Source organism: Littorina saxatilis, linkage group LG2, assembly GCF_037325665.1.
Source record: "Littorina saxatilis isolate snail1 linkage group LG2, US_GU_Lsax_2.0, whole genome shotgun sequence".
NCBI lineage: Eukaryota > Metazoa > Mollusca > Gastropoda > Littorinimorpha > Littorinidae > Littorina > Littorina saxatilis.
This window is the reverse complement of record NC_090246.1, coordinates 3,395,831-3,411,736: the sequence shown is the minus strand read 5'-3', so window position 1 is coordinate 3,411,736 and position 15,906 is coordinate 3,395,831. Positions and strand designations below refer to the sequence as shown.

At 40.8% G+C, this 15,906-nt stretch overlaps 1 protein-coding gene across 4 annotated transcripts; it reads left to right on the top strand.

Moving 5' to 3' along the window:
- The first annotated feature begins 8 nt into the window (after positions 1–8).
- Positions 9–14,515, top strand: LOC138958018 (iron-sulfur cluster transfer protein NUBPL-like). Of its 4 annotated transcripts, none has more exons than XR_011453269.1 (12): positions 9–248; positions 893–1,037; positions 1,371–1,405; positions 3,306–3,396; positions 3,738–3,777; positions 9,016–9,102; positions 9,569–9,666; positions 10,816–11,022; positions 11,484–11,566; positions 12,012–12,084; positions 12,476–12,549; positions 13,466–14,515. XR_011453269.1 is itself a non-coding variant. In XM_070329046.1 (11 exons), exons 1-10 carry the CDS (start codon positions 150–152, stop codon positions 12,060–12,062), a joined length of 936 nt encoding a protein of 311 aa, XP_070185147.1. In that variant the 5' UTR covers positions 9–149; the 3' UTR covers positions 12,063–12,084; positions 12,476–12,715. The 4 variants fall into 4 exon arrangements, 2 of the variants coding, with proteins under 2 accessions (XP_070185147.1, XP_070185146.1); XR_011453268.1 differs by having other exon boundaries at positions 12,476–12,566; XM_070329046.1 differs by lacking the exon at positions 13,466–14,515 and having other exon boundaries at positions 12,476–12,715.
- The last annotated feature ends 1,391 nt before the right edge of the window (positions 14,516–15,906 follow it).

Genomic DNA, 15,906 nt, shown 5'->3' with positions numbered 1-15,906 from the left:
GTGTGTGCGTGCGTGTGTGTGCGACACGCGCGCTCATTCTTGAATCTTGCGAGTTCTAGGTTGGCCGAGACGGGGCAGCCGAAAGCATCGTCTGCTTCAATACGCCTATTGCGCACGCGTACTTTCAGAACACGCTTCCGGAAAGAAGGATGAAGCTCCTTTCGCTTGCAAGGACAGTAGTTCAACAGCGCCAAGATGTCGGAATTATGTGCATTTGCAGACGTTTTTCGACACACGAAGATCCATTTGTACGATCAGTTTGCATGAGCATTCGCTGTACAGCTGAGTCGCTGTATATGCAAGCTGTTGTGCACTCTCTCTTGCTCTCTCTCTCTCTCTCTCTCTCTCTCTCTCTCTCTCTCTCTCTCTCTCTCTCTCTCTCTCTCCACACATACACACAAACTGTATGCACCAAAGGTACAGCCTCTCAGTTATGCATAATTTCTGGTGTGTGTTTGTGTGTAGGATCGAGGTGAAGGAAGAAGGGGTCTGGGGTCTTTATGTATACAGATATTTCTGCAAGTACTTTTTTTTCCATATCTATTAGTCTATACAAAATTAATATATATATATATATGAGCAAACACAACACCGCTAATTTCATAGCAAAACTATCAGGTCATTGTAACCCCACTTTTAAGATCTGAGAAAATCAGGTCTTAACAAGGAGGGAGTCTTAAAATGGCGGTAATTAAATTTCCAGAGGTTATGAAGAAAAAAAAACTTTAAAAAAGGAAGGTCTGAAAACGGAGGAACTCTTCAAATGGGGGTCATTTTACACAGGTTATCAACAGAAAGTTTGAGAAAAACAATTGGTCTTTAAAAGGAGGGAGTCTTACAAGGGGGTCCACTGTTCTGTACATAACACCTGCATTGTGTTTTCACGTCTCAGGGAGTCCGCTCAAGCCCAAAGCAGACTGACCACCAAAGGCAGATGATGGCAAAAGGCCTTCCAAAGCAGCGGCCCATTGAGGGCGTCAAAAATATCATCTGTGTTGCATCTGGCAAGGGTGGGGTTGGCAAGTCTACCACTACAGGTAAGTCTACCACTACAGGTAAGTCTACCACTACAGGTAAGTCTACCACTACAGGTAAGTCTACCACTACAGGTAGGATACTCTTACAACCAGACTTACATAAGGGGTTAAGGTAGATCAGCCTGTGAGGTTTTACCCTTGTTACATGTTTCTCCCCAGAGAAAACGAGCTGCCATGGTTATATATGTGTGTGTGTCGAGTGTGTGTGTGTGTGGCCTGCATGAGTGTTTGTGTGTGTGTGGATGAATATGTTGATGCTGATTTTTTAGTACAATGTACTGCAAAATATCTTGATTTTGTTTATTTTTATCTGTGTTTTTCTTCTATTTTCAGTCAACCTTGCGCTAGCCATTGCAGCAGAAGACCCGGTAAGTTGACTTTTTTCAGTTTTTCAGTACTTATATAATTTATATGTACTTTTCAGTACAGGTTCTATACATATCTTGTTAAATCAGGACTGTATGATATCATTATCAACTAAAGTTGTCTTATTGTGGAGCTTTTTACATTTAGTCAAGTTTTGACTAAATGTTTTAACATAGAGGGGGAATCGAGATGAGAGTCGTGGTGTATGTGTGTGTGTGTGTGTCTGTCTGTCTGTCTGTGCGTGTGTGTGTGTAGAGCGATTGAGAGTAAACTACTGGACCGATCTTTATGAAATTTTACATGAGAGTTCCTGGGTATGATATCCCCAGACGTATTTTTTTTCATTTTTTCGATAAATACCTTTGATGACGTCATATCCGGCTTTTTGTAAAAGTTGAGGCGGCACTGTCACACCCTCATTTTTCAATTAAATTGATTGAAATTTTGGCAAAGCAATCTTCGACGAAGGCCGGGGTTTGTTTGGTATTGCATTTCAGCTTGGTGGCTTAAAAACTAATGAGTGAGTTTGGTCATTAAAAATCGGAAACTTGTAATTAAAATTATTTTTTATTAAACGATCCAAAAACAATTTCATCTTATTCTTCGTCATTTTCTGATTCCAAAAACATATACATATGTTATATTCGGATTAAAAACAAGCTCTGAAAATTAAAAATATAAAAATTATGATTAAAATAAAATTTCTGAAATCGATTTAAAAACAATTTCATCTTATTCCTTGTCGGTTCCTGATTCCCAAAACATATAGATATGATATGTTTGGATTAAAAACACGCTCAGAAAGTTAAAACGAAGAGAGGCACAGAAAAGCGTGCTATGCAGCACAGCGAAACCACTACCGCGCTAAACAGGCTCGTCAGTTTCACTCCGTTTTGCACAAGTGGCGGACTACGGTCATTGTAAAAAAAATGCAGTGCGTTCAGTTTCATTCTGTGAATTCCACAGCTTGACTAAAGGTAGTAATTTCGCCTTACGCGACTTGTTCTTGATTGTCTTCAACAGAATGTTTTTACATTTCTTTTCAAAGAGGTTATTCAAATAAATTAGAGTAAATTTAGGTACATAAAAACTGTTGTTCACAGGCTTGGGTCATTCACGCATACTTGTAGGATCTGATGCATTGGCCATTGTTCTTACCTCTGACCAGTTGACCGTCCGATAGTTTTGACATGCATGAGGTCTTCTTCAGAACAATTTTTATGAAGCCACGACATTTGGACCGATACATATTTGTAATCTAGGTCTAACCGACATATTGTCCTCTGAGTCTGGGAACAACGCTCCATAAAATGAATGCTTTGAAGAACTTCCAAATTATGAGCTTCTGGAAAACTTAAGTTGCATGAAATTTGACCTTGTAGTGTTAGAAACACAAAGCTTGTTAATGTAACTTTGGCTGATGGGGTCTATGTTGACCAAAAGAGTGGGATTCCCTGTAGATGGAGTTCCTATAGGGGGATTCCCTGTATATAGGGAATCCCACAGGGTGGAGTTTTTGAATAAAACTTACAAACCATACTCAAATGTGTAAGAAATATTAAAAAAGATCGAAAAACATCAAATTCTACCGATGTCGCTTAGCATCACGTGACTTTCAGCGATATCAGCAAAACGCTACAAAAACTACACCCTGTGGTATTCCCTGTATACAGGAAATCCACCTACAGGAACTCCACCTACAGGGAATCCCACACTTTTGGTCGACATAGACCCCATCAGCGTAACTTTGATTTAGTGCAGGTACATTTACAAAGAAAGAATACCAATGAAGATGGTACATGACTGTATGTAGTGAACATTTACTTTGGTAAGCTGTCAAGTTAACTTAATTTGTTTGCACACAAGTTAATTTTCAAATATTTCTTTTTGTTGTTGTTGCAGAAATCAAAGGTGGGGATTCTTGATGCTGATATATACGGGCCATCCATCCCCAAGTTGATGAATCTCTCAGGTGAACCAGAGCTATCCGCAGGTAAAGTCAGTTATGAGAATTCTTTTTCACTTTAAATGTCTGTGCTGGTACAAGAGTGTTGATTGTTTTGTTTGTCTACACTGTTGTTGTTGCTGTATGTGTGTTCGAGTGTAGTGTCAATCCCTCACTGGAATTTTTTAAATGCATGTAATTTGTATGTGACTAGCTTTTGCATGTGTAAGATTTAATTTGTTTTCACAGACCTTTCTTAAACATGTCTCTGTTATTGTTTTTCTCCCTTGCATTTGAAAAGATTAGGATGCGCTTTTTTTTATGACTGTTCTACACAAAGACATGGTAGATATATATTGATGAAATAAATGTATTTATTGTTTGGGCAGATAACAAGATGGAGCCATTGGTGAACTATGGAGTGAAATGGTTGGTTTTAAAATGTGTGTGCCTTTGCCTCTTTGAGGCTTTCAGCTTAACGGGTGTCAAGGGAAAATTTGGTGGTAGTTTTGTTTGAGTACGGTACCTATGTGCTATCGTGGATTAGTATTATTTCCAAGTAGTCTCTAAATCATTGTTGAAATGGTCTGGCGGAATAGCCGACTCGCCTAATTTAAATAGGTAAAATCAGTGTTTTGTTTTAGCGAGGGACGGTTGTGCTGTGCGATGCGTCGTATGTTAATTTCACCCCTCTGTGTAAATGCGGTGGTCGAGAGGTTGACCGTGTGTCACGTTTCATAGATCACAGAAGATGATTATGAACGGTCAATTACTGCTAACTGACTATCCACACCACGATCCACTCTCGCAGTCACACAAAAAAGATAGAATCAACAAAAGTATAAGTTTCAGACGCCTGTTTATATACGATCTCGCCACCTCCCTCAATACTTCACTTCAAACGTTGTTTTACGTCAAAGACGTAAAGAAAGTAACTGACAAAAGTGCCAGTTAAAGTTTATTAAATGATAATAACACGCTGAACCCGTGTAAAGACAGGAAAAATAACTGTTCTGCCAAAAGCGCTGGTTAATGCAGGTGTCACACACCTCACGCTGTCACCACTCAAACATAATCATAAATGCGAAAGATGACTTGGTGGTGAAAGGCGCAAAAGCATGGTACACTTAGCTTTTTGCCACGGAGTGGGCGACCCGTAAATAGTCTATCTCCACAACTGCTCCGTTGATTGTAGTGCCGGTCGGCGTGGAACGAAGCAGGGAATAGTGGAGATATCAGGCGCCTCACTCCGCCGCTGAAGGTCCTCCCCGTAGATTACCAGAACTGGTAAGACGTGTAATAGGTAGAACAGCAACAGCAACAGCAAAACTCCAGAACACCAGAACACCAGATGTTAAATATGCTCCCAAAGACAAAGATGCTCCAGAAGATAAATACAGCCGATGATGTTCCGGTTACAGCAGCTGCAACAAAAAGCATCGGTGCACTAAACATGCCATGCAACCCTTCACACTCCACCTTTAACCCCTTTGGCCCCGGAGCGCCCGCTAGCGCCCGCTGTTTTTCTGCAGTGGCTGACCGCGGAGCGCCCGCTACCAGCCGCTAAACACGTGTCTCAGTAGGGCGCAGCCATTGTTGTTGTTATAAACGAGACTCTCGCGGACGAGACTTCGTTGTTTTCGCGACTTCCTTCCGGTTATGCACATGTTTTCTTCTTGAAAATTGGTTCACTGTGAGAGGAGTAGCGATTTTTTGAAACTTCGAAATGGATACACGATCAAACGCAGAGTTTTGGTACGACTTCATGGGGGACTCGGACGATGACAACGATGTTTTTCAGGGATTTACGGACTTAGACCTGTGTAAGGGACACTGTTTTGCTCAGTTTCATTTGGAACTGCTGCAGTAGCAGCCTTCTGCAGCTTTTTCTTTTGTGGAGGTTGGACCCTTGCTGCAAGTCTGTGTGTTTTCAACAGTCTGACACTGTTTTGAAAGAGTATAAGAGACCAGACACTGATGTTGGTGCTTGCGTGAAAGTGAAATTTTGTACTTCTGATTTTTTTTAATACATTCCTGTGCTGTGTAGCTGCAAAAAAAAAATTGTATTTGAAGGAATGATGTTTTGTGCATCAAGGAAAAATACACAGGTGAGTCAAACTTTTCAAACAGCATTTTATTTCATTTTTTAAATGTTTGTACAAGTGACATGTGACGGAATTACTTCCCTGTACATGGGATTTCATAGTAAAATGGCTGCCGCTGGCCTGGGGTCAAATGGGTTAAACATGTCACCTTTACATATTTCATAGTGCACGTGGCCTGCACAAACGAACTTTTAAAACAACAAATCAGCCATTTTCCCTCCTCTCCATATCTGCAAAAAAACATATACAGATTATACCTTTAGCGTCACAAAGAGCCTATTATGCGCTATCCTGGAAAGAACAACAGAGAGTATTTCATTCCACAAACATTGACTCGCAAACAGCGTTTAATAACGATTTATTACCTCAACAGCCTATGAATGTGTAGCTCTCCTTAAGCGAACCCGCTTCTGTGTATGGCTTATCGTCCGTCGGCGAATTTGTAGCCACAACCCTTGTACTGAGTCTTCTTCTGCGTTGAAATCCTCCAACACCCAGTCAAGTAACACCTGATGACCTCGTCGTCAAAAAATATCTTGCAGCGAAAAGGCGGTCACTTCTCCGTTGTTCCAAGAGCCCTCTTGGACACGCAGAGCAGGCACGTTGACATAAACAATATCGCGACGTGTTGAATACCATCAACTCTTGGACAAGAAACAACCTTCTCTTATCGAAGCATGTGCCAAATGTGTCGTTTCAATGTTTCCCACAAAGCTGTTCAAAAGATCACATGACTCCCGCGACCAATCGCTATCGTCAAAAGTATAGCGCAGTTTTAGGCTGACTTTGCTAAGCCAGCAAAATCCCGCACGTGGAAACCCTGTACACAATATCACATCTCGTACTCTCGTACTCCAGCCCAGGTGTGGAGATAAAACGAATTCCTCGTGTAAAACTCGTCAGCAAAAATCATTCAGTTGCGATAAGCACAGGCGCTTTGCATCGCAATTTCGAAAAAAGGCACCCTACAAAGAGTTTCTTCCCCAATCAATGTCACCAAACCGTGACACCGTGCAAGCGTGATAGGTCAGAGAGCGATGGGATGACTGATGCGAGCGGATGTGTTTGTTGTGGTGTGGGATAAAAGTGTTTTTATTAATTAGAGTAATTAGGTTTTATTTTAGTGCCTGTGGCAAGAGGAACATAGAAAAGCGAACACTGGACCCACTAAATCAGCACACATCTAAATTCCTTCACAACATAATACTCTTGATCAGACAGTTTGGGGGGAGTTTCTGGCTAATTTGAAGAATCTGGGGAATCCACTGTACCTAAAACTAGATGCACATGGCACGATTTGTTCAAAAACACACCATGTATGGTAAATCAAAGTGAGCGAATGCAGTTTAGAATGCTGCCTCTCTCGGGTGTTGGAGACAAAAAAGTAGTCCAGAACCGCAGGTGGAATGATGGGGGCGCGCGCTATCTATGACGCAGCCCCCTAGTAACGTTCATTATGTATACAACCAAGGGAAGTAACTCAGTGGAAGTAAGCCAAAAAGGGTGGTCTTTCTTTGCCTTTTTATTGCATTGAATTAAGCGTTTAAAATACTTTCTTTTGCAAAGTGAAGGCAGTCTTCCTGGGCGGTAGCACTATTTGTAGCGCACAATCTTATTGTACAGCTTTGTAAGAGATCTGAAGGCCTTTTTTCCATAGGTAATATCCCTTTAAATATAGCAGAACTAACTGTATGGCACATGGTTACCTTACAGAAATGCTTAAATGCCTTCTGCATACATCATTTATGAGTAAAAACAAAGACAAAACAAGTCGCGTAAGGCGAAATTACTACATTTAGTCAAGCTGTGGAACTCACAGAATGAAACTGCATTTTTTCACAATGACCGTAATCCGCCGTTTGTGCATAACGGAGTGAAACTGACAAGCCTGTTCAGCGCGGTAGTGGTTTCGCTGTGCTGCATAGCACGCTTTTCTGTACCTCTCTTCGTTTTAATTTTCTGAGCGTGTTTTTCATCCAAACATATCATATCTATATGTTTTGGGAATCAGGAACCGACAAGGAATAAGATGAAATTGTTTTTAAATCGATTTCGGAAATTTAATTTTGATCATAATTTTTATATTTTTAATTTTCAGAGCTTGTTTTTAATCCAAATATAACATTACCCGCTATTACGAGCTAGTCGTGTGACAGAGAGTTTTCTTGCACACGAGACTGTAGATGTTTCACGACGGCTTTAGCCGGAGTGAAACAGCAGCAGTCGAGTGTGCAAGAACACTCTCTGTCACACGACTAGCTCGTAATGGCGATTATGTCTCACAGCTTCAACAGAGGAGAGAACAAACACGTTTTGCGTACTCACGCTTGATAAACCTAAACACAGGAGCAGCCATTGTGGAGAGATCTACTTTTTGACGAAAGTGAACGAACAACTATGAATGACGTCTCGGTATATGTGAATGACGTCACAGTCATCGTCACAGTCTGTATCTTTTGAAGCATTCCATTCTTCATGACGTCTTTCTGTGTCTGCATCCGCGAAATGTTTGTTCTTTCCGGGGTCTTTGTCATCTATGTTCAGAACTCTGTCCTTCTAGTTTCAGACTAACAGGCCTCCTGAGCGAGCCACTTTCCAAGGGAAGCTAAACTCGCGTATGGAAACAGTACTGTAGTCTGGGATGCCGTTTTCAGTATTCTCAGCGTTGAAGAATTTGTAAAGAAAAGACACGACAACAGCAGGAGAAATAAAAGTCGTGTGTGCATTTTGGGGCTTTTGGAGGGACGATTTCGAGTTTGAATCCGTTCTTGCACATGCTCCAAAGCGTGTAACATACAATCTTGCACACGTTTGCTTTAGTAGTGGCAAAGAAGGAAAGCGTGTGACATATTTATATGTTTTTGGAATCAGGAAATGATGTAGAATAAGATGAACGTAAATTTGGATCGTTTTATATAAAAAATAAAAAAAATGATTACAATTTTCAGATTTTTAATGACCAAAGTCATTAATTAATTTTTAAGCCACCAAGCTGAAATGCAATACCAAAGTCCGGCCTTTGTCGAAGATTGCTTTACAAAAATTTCAATCAATTTGATTGAAAAATGAGGGTGTGACAGTGCTGCCTCAACTTTTACAAAAAGCCGGATATGACGTCATCAAAAGTATTTATCGAAAAAAAGAAAAAAACCGTCCGGGGATATCATTCCCAGGAACTCTCATGTCAAATTTCATAAAGATCGGTCCAGTAGTTTGGTCTGAATCGCTCTACACACACACACGCACAGACAGACAGACAGACAGACACACACACACACACACACACACCACGACCCTCGTCTCAATCCCCCTCTATGTTGACTAAATGTAAAAATAGCACAATAATAATTAAGAAAAATTAAAACACCAAAGAACCTCTTCTCCTATAACTTTCAGATCTGTAACAAGACTTTGTATGGTTCAGAGCTTGCTGTGAGAGTAAAAACCTAGGGTGCATTTTGTTGTGTTTTACATGAAGTCTTTAAATGTTTATATTCATGTAAACTTTTCTTTTTTGTTGTTGTTGTTTTTCCATTAAGTCATTTTTTCTTTCTGGTTTTAGCATGTCCATGGGCTTTTTGGTGGATGAAACATCTGCAATAGTCTGGAGAGGACTCATGGTCATGTCTGCGATTGAGAAACTTCTGAGGTTTGTAAATGTGCAATGAATGTATGTTATCATTCTTTTGTGGAACAAATCATTGGTTTTTTTACACTGCAATGTGAATGTACCAAGGCTTAAAAATCTACTTTGCCAACATTTCCTGTAAAAAAAATATTAAAAAATTCTAAAAACTTGATGTTTACCATGCCAGGGTATGAACGCAATAGGGAGACTCAGAGCTGTTGCCTTGCAAATAAACTGTTTTAGACAGGTGGACTGATGTCCTTCAAGTTTGTTACATCAACTTTCTGAAAGAGTTACTTGAAGAGTTCATAGAATCTGGTATGGATCTGCTTGATTGTTTGATTGATTGGATGATTGATTGATTGATTGATTTTAAGCAGAGAGGAGAGGTGACAGGAATACTGCACTGATTTAGATGGCTGAAGTGAATTTCAGAAGAGCCTTTTGTGAGGAAATAAATATTACATGTTGAGTTAAAACATTTCAGACAGGTGAACTGGGCACCGCTGGACTGGCTGCTAGTGGACATGCCACCTGGTACCGGTGATGTCCAGCTGTCCATTGCCCAGAGCCTGCCCCTCAAAGGTGAAATTGCACTTTGACTCAACTCTTGATTTAGTTGTGAAACATGTACCGTAGAACCCCTTCCTGAACTCAGGTCAAAAATGAGTTACTTCCCTTCGGGTCTCATTCTATCCCTGACAGGATGCCTTGGTTTTCTTTCTGTGGGTAAGAAATCGATTTTTTACATATTTAGATCTTTTCGTAATGTGTTTGGGATATAAGCAGATTTGCGATCGTCGATAATGATTTTTCATGGTGTTGTGTAATTTTTAAATTACTAAGGAATTGATATGTAAGACAGTTTCAAGCAAGCTATCTTTCGCGGATGTATTTACTTTGCAAACAACTCTAAAGTGTCACGTGATAATCAACTTTGGCTTCGGCGCGCGCCGGAGCAGACGATTTTTTTTGTAACCAGTTGAGAGTGATGCAACCATATATCACAGTCTCCTTTGGACAGCACTCTCAAAATTTCGACTTGTTTTGACCTTAGAACGATGTCTTTATCATAACTGTGAAGAACAGAACGGAGATCACTGTCGAAGTCGGCCAATCTGCAATCATTTTCGTCTCGCGAACACTGATCTCAATTTTAGATCAGTGCTCACGAAAAACATATGGGAGATAACTCTGTATTCAATTTCTTGTTTTGATAGATTCGCGCAATAATTCAGCATGCTGTCAGAGAGAAACTGGCAATAGCCGTGGACCGATGATTATCAGAATGAGTAGAACCCCCATTTTAAGACCTCCAAAAATCTGTGAAAACCGGGTCTTAAAAAGGAGGGAGTCTTAAAATGGGAGTAAATGTACACAGGTTATTAACAGAAAGTCTGAGAAAACAGGGTCTTAAAAGGAAGGGAGTGTTTAATTAGGGGATCTGAAAAGAGGGGTCCCTTTGTAGTGTACTGAGAAAGTGAAGTTAGTTTATTGGGGTTGACCTTGGAATTCTTTTTTTTGTTATGGGATATGTAGAGGTGTTCTGAAAGAGAAAATGGTTGAATTCAATCCCGCAGCAATTGTATGCAAAATGTCAGTTTGAAAGGAGTGTACCTGAAGTTGGGGGAGGAATGGATTTTTCTTGAAATACTGGGGGCACATGTGACTGTGCCTTATAGTCAGCCATTCTGAATGAAAGTTCATCTTTTGGCATGTGTGTGAATTTTTCAGGGGCTATATTAGTGACCACGCCGCAAGACATCGCTTTGGCTGACGTTCGACGTGGCGCTACCATGTTCCAGAAGGTTCACGTTCCTGTGCTCGGAGTTGTGGAGAATATGAGCGTATTTGTTTGTCCCAACTGTGGCACCTCGCATCACATCTTTGGCCAGAAAGGGGCGCAGAAATTATCAAGAGAAACTGGAATAGAGATACTAGGTTGGTAACAGTTTTTGTTCTTTTTTAACTCTCTGTCAAGATATCTTCACAAAAACTGTTACCTAAAGTCTGTAATTAACATGCACAGACGCATGCACGCACACATACACACACCCAATCATGCATGCACGCACGCACGAACGCGGCACACACACACACACTCTAAACATTCTCTGTGAACACCTGATTTTATCCTCTAACAATCGCAACACCCATGCAGCGTCGTTATGCTTGGTCGACAAGGAAAAATTGCTTTCAAATATACTGGACGCTTAATTTGTTGCTGTCTCAAAGAAAGAGAACAGTAAACAAAACTTGTTTACATGTGAATAAAACACCAACAAGAAAATTGATTTCACAACATTTGTCTCAGTCCTGCCATTAAGAGAATAAATTTGGGTTTGTAGTTGCCTCCCCTCTACAGGACACACACAATTGTAGTGGTGTGTTTTCATGTGCAGGTGAGGTTCCGCTGGACGGACGTGTATGTGAATTGTCAGATGCCGGGCAGCCCATTGTTGTTGCTGAACCCAACAGCTCACAGGTGGTAACTTAAATTGGCCCATTGCTTCTGGTCTGTTCTTCTCTGTCCGCTTCTTTGTCTTCTTTTGGGTTTGGTTCTTCTCTGCGATTCTTTTAGTCAGAAAGAAGAGGTACAGGATAGATAGATGACGTCCTGAAAGTACTGTGTATGGAATCTTTATGGGCTAGCTATTGTCTTATAGTATCCTTGGCAGATGGTGACAAAATTCAGTTTTACTTCAGCAAAATAAATTCTGCAGAAATAACAGTTTTGCTGCAGGAAAAAAAAATCCTGCATAAAGACAGTTTTGCTGCAGAATAATAGAAATGTCTGTGTGTTTTTTTCTAACAGAATATTTGCAAGGGCTCGACCAGCTTTTACTGGTCAAAGTGAACACCGCCTGGTTTATTTATTATGTGAATAACACAGTAACTCTGTTTCTCTCCTTTTGGTTCTTTTGTTTCAGACTGCTGTTTTCAAAAGTATAGCCAGAAAAGTCTTGGAGAAAGCGTCATAGCCCTGGTGCTGAAGTCAGAAATGTGTGTGTGTGTGTGTGTGTGTGTGTGTGTGTGTGTGTGTGTGTGTGTGTGTGTGTGTGTGTGTGTGTGTGTGTGTGTGTGTGTGAGAGAGAGAGACGAGACAAGGCAAATACTTTTTTTTATCCAGGGTTAAAGATAAGCAAGTAGTTTTGTTTTTTAACATCCAGCCCTCAGCCTAGATAGGGTCAACAAGAACAGAAAATAGAGACAGAGAGAGACAGAAGCATGGAGAGAGAAAAGTCATTATTTTACAAATGATTAGTGGTTTTATTTTGTTACAAAGAGAGAGGGAGGGGTGTCAGTGTGAATTACTGTTTAAATCAATTGTCTTCTGCATGTCTAAACAAATGGTACTCGCACTGACTCTGATATTTCTAATTTTCTATGGCAGATGGAGTCCGGCCCCTGAAATCACCTGTCCACTGCATAAACCATGGATGCGAATCAGCCCCGCTTCATGTGCTGGTATTGTTCCGAAAAATGTGAAGAATTCATCACCGCTATCGATCATGCTTTATCATTACACCCCACTGAAAATATGAAGCTTCGCATTCTTCGGCTTGACGATAAAGCCGGGGTATTCAGATATTGTTGAAAAGACTTCGAAGTAATTCCAAAGACAGTAGCAGAGGGATACCACATTGTTGGCCATAAGAATAAAACTATCACAATAGAATGCAAAGCCGACGAATGCTTCTAAGTAATACAATAAAAATTCATCAGCCCGAAATGCACAACATCTGATGCATCTAAGATTAAATTAAAAATATATCACAAACTGCATTCCTTGCTGCAAATTGACTCAAATTAGAATAAAATGTAGTCATTGTAAAATAAATAAACACTATTGATCACATATATTGGATTTCTTGCTAACAATCTGGAGTAAAAGAATTTCAACAAAATATTCTTCTTGTGACTTGAAGTTGAACACAGACAGTTTCTCACTGCCTAAATGCCATTGGACACCTTGACTTCTCATGTCGACGCAACCCCTGTCGCTGTTTGAACTTACTGCGGCACTTGACACACTCAAACTGGGGTTTCTCTTCATGGGTATGCATGATTATGCTGACTCAGCAGTCGGGCACAAGCAAAACTCTTGCCGCATTTGCTGCAGACAAGAAGTCTTGGTTTTGTCTTACAATTGTGGCGTGTGAGGTTCCGTTTGCTTTGGAAATACTTGTTGCATTTTTTTGCATCTGTGTGGCTTTATGCCTTGATGACCACTACAGTGGCTGTGAAATTCAGTAATGTTCATGAAAGCTTTATCACATACCCCGCACGTGTGTCTTGATCCCGTTTGAAAGCCGTGTTCTTGTCTCCTGTGTTCTGTGAGACCAGAAGCATATTTGTAACTTTTGCCACACTCTTGACACAGATGACGCTTGCCTAAACTCCCAGACGGCTTTGATGGTGTTGATGTCCTTGTGGGTGGACCTATGGTCTGAGCTTGCCCTTGTGAAAGAACAGCGTCCACAGCTTCCACCACCTCTTCGCTAACATCAAGATAGCTATCCGTCGTGATACCAGAGATCTCCATTCTGCAACCTCTCTGCCGGGATCGGTGGGGGGTGGTAGCCCGCTATCGTGGGGGTTGGGGGTTGCAGAGAAGCAAAATTTGGAGTTATCGGATCGTACAAAAACGCACAGAACATCGGCAATAAAGGTGGTGGGGGACTATAACAACATAACAAAACAAGAGCTGAGACATTCACCAAATATAACTTGATATTACTGGCAAATTTAGAAGGACAATGTCCCATGGTGCACAACCGCTGGCAATCAAATATTGTCGCGACGGGCAACCATGCTCTTCCGTGGTGTGCAACCGTCAAACTGTTTGGTGTCTTTACATATCCGTAAAATATGAAGTAACCATGTAACATTAGCTAATAAAATTTCACCCAATGGTCAATAAATAATCATTGATTACATCTTAATTGTCTGCAGCTTTGTCCGAAAGCTTGATTTTTGGTGGTGAAGGTTGAAAGTCAAAATTTACAAAAATGCGCTTGAACTTGTGTAAAATAACAACCGTTTATACGGCGTGGAAGAAGTATTGGTGTGTGTAACATAATTGCTCAGTCTTTAAGAGACAGTGTGTAATTGGAAGTTTTGTAGTTCGTCTGCGTTTTTGTCTACCTACAACTTGAGTGTTTGGTATCTACGGATACGTTGTGAGGTTTGTCATCTAATGAGATATGTTTGAACATCATTTTTCCTGTAGGTCTTCTTAATAGAAGAGTTTTTGTGTATTTTTGAGGAAGTCTAACTTCAGTTTGTAAGGAGGCTGGCAGCAGGCTCGGAGCCCTCCACCTCCCCTCCCTTTTGCTCCCGCGCTGCCAGAGCGAGATTATCATTGGCCCCGCTAGGGTGACGTGGGAGGAAGCCCCGTTAGCTATAAAAACCAGAGTCCTCATGAGGTCGGGATACGTGTGAGAGAGTAGGGTGCCTAATAAGTTCCTGAAGCATGCATCTCCCCTGTTGTGGAGTCAGGGTCATCAAAACTACCACTAGGGGAGAGATACACTGAGTTGGGCAAAAGGTGTGGGAACCTATGCCATCTGCTTGGTGCCTCTCCCCGAAAGATACGTTGAGTTGGGCAAAAGGTGCGGGAACCACAGAGATATATCTCTGTGGCGGGAACCTATGCCATCTGCTCGACAGTGTCTTTCCGGAGTTGCGTGTGGTTTTGTGCCTTAGTGCCTGACCACGTCCTCAAATCGCAGCTCCAGTCCCAGCCAGCAATAGTGAACAGTGCTAATTAGAGCAGTGCGCGCTACTCTAAGGTTACCAACAAGCAGTGATCGAGTGGCGTCGCTCGATTTTGTCCAGGCCCAGAACCCCTGCCCAATTTTTCCTGCAGAATAGGACTTAGGTTTTGTTTTTGAAGAGTAAGTTAGGTCACCTACGGGTCATGCCCGATTTTTCAGCAGTTTAAAGACTTAGATTTTATTTGTTAGTATTAAACTGTATTAAAGCCAACCTAGATTCTTCATAGATATATTTTCTATGAAAGAACTCACGTATGTTTTTATATTTAGTCAAGTTTTGACTAAATATTTTAACGTAGAGGGGGGAATCGAGACGAGGGTCGTGGTGTATGTGTGTGTGTGTGTGTGTGTGTGTCTGTGTGTGTGTGTAGAGCGATTCAGACTAAACTACTGGACCGATCTTTATGAAATTTGACATGAGAGTTCCTGGGTATGAAATCCCCATACGTTTTTTTCATTTTTTTGATAAATGTCTTTGATGACGTCATATCCGGCTTTTCGTGAAAGTTGAGGCGGCACTGTCACGCTCTCATTTTTCAACCAAATTGGTTGAAATTTTGGTCAAGTAATCTTCGACGAAGGCCGGGGTTTGGTATTGCATTTCAGCTTGGTGGCTTAAAAACTAATGAGTGAGTTTGGTCATTAAAAATCTGAAAATTGTAAAAAAAATATTTTTTTTATAAAACGATCCAAATTTACGTACATCTTATTCTTTATCATTTTCTGATTCCAAAAATATATAAATATGTTATATTTGGATTAAAAACAAGCTCTGAAAATTAAAAATATAAAAATTATTATCAAATTTAAATTGTCCAAATCAATTTAAAAACACCTTCATCTTATTCCTTGTCGGTTCCTGATTCCAAAAACATATAGATATGATATGTTTGGATTAAAAACACGCTCAGAAAGTTAAAACGAAGAGAGGTACAGAAAAGCGTGCTATCCTTCTCAGCGCAAGTACTACCCCGCTCTTCTTGTCAATTTCACTGCCTTTGCCGTGCGCGGTGGACTGACGATGCTACGAGTATACGGTCTTGCT